We start from the raw sequence: 8,387 nt of genomic DNA, 5'->3' as shown, positions 1-8,387 counted from the left end.
CGCAGCATTAACACAAGAATGGAACAACATTCCCTTAAGGCGAATAAATGTTCTCATGAATTCAATGCATAGGAGAATCCGTGCAGGGATTCGTGCAAAAGGTGCCCACACCAGGTACTGAAGTGTCATTTTGTTTTTCGCGGGTATCCCACTTTGAGTAACTACTGATGACACGAGTGACGTCACACAGACTTTTCTTCTACAGTATTGTAAAGAGTAGACTTGTCCCTTCATATTGATATAAAATTTTGTACAAATTTCCCAAAATATCATAGGCTATTGATTGCATAATTTAATTGTGCGTTTCTTTTTTTGTTCAGTATATATAGGTCTCATAAGTAATAACGACAGTATGATCCAATATTGGCACTAGATTTATGGGCAAAAAACCTTTATGCCCATACACATTATATTTATTTTACAATAATTATGAAACAAGCTATTTCAAATTATATCAATCACTCCTGTTGGCCGGATGTTAGCGTGCGGGGGTCTATTATACTGATAGAGGAAACCGGAGCACCTGGAGAAAACCCACGTAATCGGGCAGCTGACCCTATGCGTTTTCACATCCGATTGGGATATTGAACCCTGGTCGCCTTAGTGAAAGGCTAGTCACTGCGCCACTGTCAACCTTATTAAACGTTTTATTCATAATATAGACATAGTTATATAAACAGAACTACTCAGATAATAGACTTGTAAATGGACGTGAAACGATGAAATATGTCAATGAAATTATTTTTATATCAAATATGTCTATATGAAACATGTCTATATAAAGCATACTGACATGTATTATTATCAAACTATGCTTGTTGACTTCACTGTTTTGTAGTTTGACAAGATTATTTTCAAAGTCGACTAAGTTTCTTATCAAGTAGTTATATACAAACGTGTTTTGAAAGAACAACGCATGTACACTTCAGAAAAACAGTAATTTGAGCTAAAAATCGGTGAAACTAGGACAAAATATGGGATTTCAAAAAATGAAACGTGGTATCTTAAGAAGAATAAGGAGAATACTTACTTCACTCCATACTCATTGCTTTAGAAGTAAGATAGTCAAAACAACACTCATGGAATTTGATAATTTCGGTGATTTTTGTTATCAAATTTGATAGAGCAATGGTATATTCATGTTTGTTAAATCCTGAAAGCTGGTACTGTAAAAATGTGAAAGCTGGTACTGTAAAATGTGAAAGCTGGTTCTATAAAAGTGTGTAAGCTGCTACTGTAAAATGTGAAAGGTGCTACAGTAGAAATGTGAAAGCTTGTACTGTAAAATGTGAAAGCTGCTACTGTAGAAATGTGAAAGCTTCTCCTGTAAAAATGTGAAAGCTTCTACTGTAAAAATGTGAAAGCTGCTACTGTAAAAATGTGAAAGCTTCGTGCTCCCTTGGAAAGAAATACTATTTTCCCCTGCAAACTTAATCAATAAAGTGCATATAATTGAGCATGCCAAGAAATAAAATGGACAATGACAATGACAGATTTGATAATTTTCTTGTCTGCAAACTTAAAATCGAAAGAAAACCCTCCAGATTAAAATAAAAAATTGATGACTCATTTTCCTTAAACTTCTAATTGTTAACGCAAATTATTTCTGCAAAATAGTATCTAATGCCTTATTTACAGTGTTCGTGATTGATTTATAGGAGGTGGTCTTGTTCTGATTTGAGATTGCTATCTGACGCTCTATCACTATGTCCTATTTGGGAAATCGGTAGCCTAAAACATAACACAATGTTACTTCTAAATGTTTTACGTCACATTGCACGTTGACACATGACTGCTATAATGTTATCACGGTTAACAAGGTGTTCGTTTTCTTCCCTAGATGGACACCCAAGTGACACTTACTTTTGGTTGGGCGGAAACGACATGTTTGTGGAGGGAGACTGGGTATGGAAGGGAAGCGGTCATCGTTTTAGATATACACACTGGTTAAAAGGCGAACCAAACAATAACAACGGGCAGGACTGCCTATTATCGCATATTAGTGGCACTCGCTTTTATTGGGAAGATAGGGAGTGCACATCCAAATACAATTTTGTTTGTGAAGTCAGGTATGTTATTTTTAGCAAAGAGATAATCATCCTCGAAATTCCAGGAGTAAAATACACTAATGATGTCTGCACTCTGGAATATTTCATGACAAAATTAAAGGTATGAAGTTTACGATTTCATTGGTTTTAATTATCAATATGTAGGATGATACCTGTCATGATAATGTCAAAAAGGAGTGACACCCGCTTTTAAAGGTTTCTGGTATCATCCGCAAGATGGCGCATACAGAGCCTTCAATTTCCTCGTGACACAATCCAGAGGTGCAAAAATGTATAAGAGCGTAACCTAACCAAAGTTAAAGTAAGCCCTGGATTTCCAAAGATGATATATACTATCACTAGTCGTCTAATGCTACATCGAATAGTATTGGATTCTTTCTCATGCCAGGTAAATTGTATAGGTCTTGTTACATGTATAACACAGGTTTATTAATTTATGTGAACGATGTTCATAAGTGTATACTACTTTCAGCACTTAGAACTTGATACTTATTTTCATGTGTGTTCTTCAAAGGAAACAATTCATGCAAATTTCATAAAAACAACTATAAATGATGTTTATATTTAACAAATGACGCCTATATCCTTTTAATTATTGTAATGTATATGAACTATAATGAGCTAAGTCATTATAAATCTAGAGCTTTAATGAACTTTCTTCATATAGGCCTAAAATGAAATTCAGCAGATTTCACGTTCAGATGTCACGATCATATATTTTATTTTAAAGGATTTATGGCAGTTATTTACATTCTGGAGATTTTATGCATACGTTTTATGAGTAATATTGGCTTTATTTTCTTTTCTTATATCATTTTGATTTAAAATGTATCCCTAAATTAGAGGAATTGAAATGGGGATAGTTAATGTAGATTATAATACTGTCTTCTTGTGGGGATACCAGAAAGGGACCTGCTGCCACTATTGTAACATTTGAGAACACTATCGTTTCTGAACTCAAATACATAATATCTGTATTGACGGTGTCTCCCTCAGTCCTTCTGGATAGATAACGGATTGTCAGAATAATGGGACCGGGTTGAGGGCCCTGTACCGCATCTAGCTTATGACGTTTCAATGGAAAGGCAATTCGTTATTGCGGGGGCGTATAATGAATGTCCTTTTAATATACAAACCAATGTTAAACTAGTTTTTTTTCAAGGAGTGGATCGATAGTTTCTTGCATTCAAACTTCGACCATCTTTTCTCTAATATCTATTTTAAAAACGAATTTGAACATAATGTTAAACTCAAAAAGTTTGATAGTATCAAAAATACGAAGAAAACAACCGATATAAAGAATTCTTGGAAATATTATCATTCGTTTCCAGTTCTACTGAAGTTGTTTATACTTAGAAATGTATCCCTGTGAATATGTTAACAATATATATTTAGAAAAAACCCATTAACATTCATAACTTAAGTAGCTATGGCAGGGAAACCATCTTGTGTATGAATAGTTGTTAAATAACTATTACATTTAAAATTGTAATTATGTTCTTTTCAGCAGTGGTTCCGGCGCAGCCGTTATAGGATGAAGTTTAAGCTGTCGTAAGAAGAAGGTCATTGATAATTTTATTTTGTTGGTTTGAAAGAATAAACTTCGTTTAAAAACGTGTTTCTTTAATTTTGCGGTCGATGATAGAAGTATAGCCTCAAGGGGAGCAATCACCGCTTGTCTAGGATTCATTTCGAATCATGGCATCTTGTATAATGACCGAAATATATGAAACGCATTGTAAGTGGATATTACGTTGCTTCATCACATCTTTAATACAACCATCTAACCGGGTGTGTTTTTAAAATTTCAATCCAATTAACATACAAATTGCCCACTGTTGTGTCATGGGAAGGAAAATAGAATTGATTTCTTGAAAGACAAACATGTGAGACAACTATAATTACACAAGCATATCTACTTTCTGGTACTACACACAGTCTTTTATACATATCACACGTAAGTTCGCATTTGCCGTTATAGACAGACTTTGCAGACAATCATTTCTTTAATGTTCTCGTCACGAATGGCATATCTAACACTTATTACCCCTAATAATATATGGTCACAAATCACCTCCAGATGATAGCGCAATTGTGCTGGTTTGAGTTAATAGATTGCATGTTCTGAATTTTGTTTTGCTAAGGATTGACTAGTAGTCCATGATAATAGTTATAAACCATGTTCATCTAAATCTAACAGCAGATAATTCGGTTTAGTATGGTTTAGTATTGTTTAACGTCCTATCAACAGCTATGGTAATTTAAGGACGGCCTCCCCTGTGTGCAAGATGCATGCGTGTAGTGTATGGGTGTGTGTTTTGGGAGGCTGCGATATGTTCGTGTTCGTCTCCTTGTAATAGCGCGGAACTGATGCCGACTTTATAATGCTACCTCACTGAAATATAGTGCCGAAGACACCCAGCAGGACACCCCACCCGGTCACATTATACTTGCTGAGCGTTAAGCATTTTTACCATTTTTACAGACTCTGGTATGTCTCAGCCAGGGGACGTCAGAACCCAAAGCCTTCCTGACAGGGGCAAACGCTCAACTAAAGGCTAAAAGTGAGGCATTGTCAAGGGAGACATTAGGAAGAAGAAAGTTGTTTAGAAAGAAGAGAAAAGATAAGATCCCAAATTTAGTAGCCTCATAAGATCATGCAATGGGGGCAGCAGGTACAACTATTACGCTCTACCTGCAGGGACCCGTAGATGATTCAAAACAACATTTTCCTATATGTATGATGATTCTTAAATTTTGATGATTTATTTTAGCATTCTTTCGTGAAATTAAAGCAATTGGGTTAAGGTCATAGGAGTGTATTGCTAAACGGAAATAGGAAGTACATCCTTAGTTGAAAATCCAATGTAGGGAGACAGTATCACAATTTCCGCATAATCTAATGTTTAATATTAAAGTGATGAATATTGTATGCTTATTATTGACAGAACAGTGTGTTCTTTCAATATCAAAGTATTGCAAAGCAATCCAGGCATTAATTCAGTTGTTTTTTAATCATTGAGTCACATGTGTCCATTTTTCTGTACTTCAGAAACCGGCTACCTATTTCACTACTGTGAAGTTTTTCAAGAACGATAACTCTTGCATGCAATTACTATGTGTATATGCTTTTATTATAAAATGTCAATTTTTAATCGTTTATAGATAATTAATTGTACACAATTTCAGCATTTATGAAATTGATATACATTAATGCAATACTAATCTATGTAAGTATTTTTTTATTGACATTATTTTGCCAAAAATTGTGTTTTTTCAAAATTCACTCCATTTTACATAAATTTCCTTTTAAAATCCTTAAAATTCTGACAACCTATATTTTTTTTGTGCCAGAAAATTTTCTTTACTTCAAAGCAATAAAGCTACAAAATTTGAATAAATTCTACTGAGAAATGGCGACGCAATCCTATTACCTTAAGTAAAATCCTAAACTTGGCCTATCGGTTAGTGAGAACTCTAGCGATACGTTTGGCTTTCGTAAGAACATTACGTAAATGTATTGGTCACTAAAGGCTAAGTGAGAGCATCAACGAAACATATTGGTTAGTGTGAGCCTTATGAAATTGTATGTTTAATGAGAATATTAAGGAAGTGTAGGGCTTAGTTCGTAATGTATGGGTTAGAGAGATTTTTAGGGGAACACACAAGTAAGGACATTAGAGAATGTATGTGTTCAGTTAGAACAATAGGAAAGTTTTATTTGTCGAAAATTATTAGGAATATATTGGTTTGTTATAAGGTTTTAAGACGATGTTTGAAGTATGTTTCTTATGTTACTCACATATTGTCGTAGATAGAGGATTATAAGTGTGATTGTAACCTGTCGTAAAAGAGGATTTTACCAACGAGTGTGCGTAATCTACACTGGATGGCCTTCACCCATGTTTGTTCATTGACTTATCAGTTTCGAAGCTTGCTTTACACATAGGACGCAAGTACAAATATTTCAACGCCACTGTCAGTCTGAAGATGAATACAAGGCGATTTTGTCTTCTCCTAATTGCTATATGAATACAAGGTAAATATGATAATTACATTATTGCGAAAAGAATTATTTTCCTATGTGATATTTCTTATGATGTCCTACATTAATAATGATATTGTATGAAAATTAGAAACCATCCGCACTTTACGGAGCCAACGAGTGTAGTTTACGATGATATATAGTATTGAAACGTTTGTGAATCAGCACAATACATTTTATATAATTGAAATTACAGAATTCTTGAAACAGCGTGTCATGGTTTTAAAGGCTGAAAACGAAACACACAAAAGCCAGATTATAAGCATGTTAATGTGTTCTTTTTGGTTTATTTGTAACAGAGATTTCCTCGAGCGATAATGGATGGGAGGCACACGATGGGCATTGTTATTACTTTGGTGATACCAGAGTGATCTGGGCTACTGCATCGGTGTATTTTTGTATAATCATTTATGTCTGAAAAATGCCCAATCAATCCTAATAGTCGGTAGTTTGAAGACGAACAGTCCCTACATATTGTAGCGTACAGCATAAAAACATACTTTTTTGGCGCAATGAGTACAACAATCCTGATTGTTTTAATGGGTTGTAGAACATTTGCTGTAGTTCTAATGGGGTATTGAACAATTGTGATAGTTGCTGGTGGCCAGCACAATAATTGTTATAATTTGTAGTGGAAAGAACAGTAGAACAACCCCTATTATCTAAATTTGACTTAAACTGGGTGTTACAGCCACCCTAATGGTAGGCAGACGAATGCACTGTAAAAGATAGATTAAGTGGCCAAAAGAACATCTTTTGAAGAAAGTAGTGAAATTGAACGATCTAAAAGTTGGTATTGGACAATGGACAACCACAATAGTTGATACTGGACTGGGGAACAATCTCTATAGTTGGTATATGACAATGGGAATGATTAAAACTTGAAAAAAAATTGTGTCTTATTTTAAATGTGTCAACTAAGTTTATCGTTTCCACTGTATTGACTTAATCATTGCTTACTTATTGATTATCTCCCCTTTCTTACAGCATTTGTGACCACAGTCCACTGGGCACACCCCTTTCATGGTCATGTAATCATGATTGGCCATGAAAGGGGATTATGTGTGCAGTGGACTGTGATAGCAAGTGATTTATTGCCAACAGTTTTCCATTGTGAGAGGTGGGAAGTATATGCAGTAAGACCGTAATGAATAATATTTGTCATTTACATTCGTTTGCCTATAGCTCCCCTTTATCTGGGTTTTCACACACCCGGCCTTACCAAGGAGTTACGTAAGTGCCCCGGGCGGAGGAAAACTACGGTCCATGTACATGTACACAGTGGTTATGATTGCCTGTATAAGGGAATGTGTTGTAATCTAACGAGTGTCGATTAAGGATGTTTAAAAACACCGGAAACACAATTTCTAAATATAAGAATGTATAGACAGAAAGATAAGCTTATAGATGTAGCTAGAGTATAGAAACATACGTAAAAATCAAGTTTGTATGTTTAAAAACGAAACCGTATATATCGTTAAGGCATTCCTCAATATACACCAACCACGATTGTTATCGCACAACGTTCGTCCATCGTGCGCACAGATGTTGCGCATGCATCATCGTCCAGCTTTTCATCGTTCGCACATTGTGCACACACCGTTCACACCGCACTACATTTGAATTCAGCTGACGAACTTTCGTTAGTCACAACTAAAAAGGTAACAAAATGTTATGTTTTCTATCCGATGCACTTTAGTAAGTGGTAAGATACAAAATGGCAACTTCTTTCTTTGCAGATGCCCAACAAAGTTTATTCATAAACGAAAAATAGTAAATGACGACGAAGTCATGATTTCAGTTTCTGAAGCACTCATGAGTATACAAATCTGATCATATTAATTGCTTCCGTACAGCTGGACTCAAGGAGATTATTAACTACTGGCAGGACGGTAGTGATTCGGTCCTGAAAGGAGAATGGATCTAGACAGAGAGTGGGCAAAGACTGTTCTACACCGACTGGTCTCCTGGTGAACCCAACGATAATACAATAGTGGTAAAGCAGACTGCTTAGTGCTTCACTGTAATATGTCCTTTAGATGGGTTGTATAGTGAAGTTTAAGAGATTTTAAGATCAGATATTTTAATACAAAGGATTGAAGACGGTTATATACATTCGTGAGTTTCTATAAGGTAAACAATGCTGACACTGATATGTACACATTGTATGAGTAATATAAGCTTTATGTTATTCTTTTATCTAATTTCATTTTGCTGTAAATTATATCTCTAACTTTGAGAAAATAAAATGAGGATAATGGATAAAGGATGTT

The 8,387-nt window shown here is 35.0% G+C and overlaps 1 protein-coding gene across 2 annotated transcripts in view; it reads left to right on the top strand.

Annotated features, from left to right (window-relative positions):
- The window catches only part of LOC110441399 (perlucin-like), a 5,737-nt gene extending 2,056 nt beyond the window's left edge, over nt 1–3,681 (top strand). Inside the window, exons 4-5 of one of the 2 annotated variants that reach the window (XM_021484522.1) lie at nt 1,841–2,069; nt 3,580–3,681. In XM_021484522.1, coding sequence (XP_021340197.1) covers nt 1,841–2,069; nt 3,580–3,607 — 257 coding nt within the window. In that variant the 3' untranslated portion in view covers nt 3,608–3,681. Of the gene's footprint in view, nt 1–1,840; nt 2,070–3,576 lie in introns of both variants that reach the window. The other variant, XM_021484521.1, reaches the window with a different exon arrangement.
- The last annotated feature ends 4,706 nt before the right edge of the window (nt 3,682–8,387 follow it).

This window comes from Mizuhopecten yessoensis, unplaced genomic scaffold (genome assembly GCF_002113885.1).
Source record: "Mizuhopecten yessoensis strain PY_sf001 unplaced genomic scaffold, ASM211388v2 scaffold715929, whole genome shotgun sequence".
NCBI classification, from domain to species: domain Eukaryota; kingdom Metazoa; phylum Mollusca; class Bivalvia; order Pectinida; family Pectinidae; genus Mizuhopecten; species Mizuhopecten yessoensis.
Note: the sequence above shows the minus strand (reverse complement) of the source record. Positions and strands in the feature narration are given on the sequence as shown.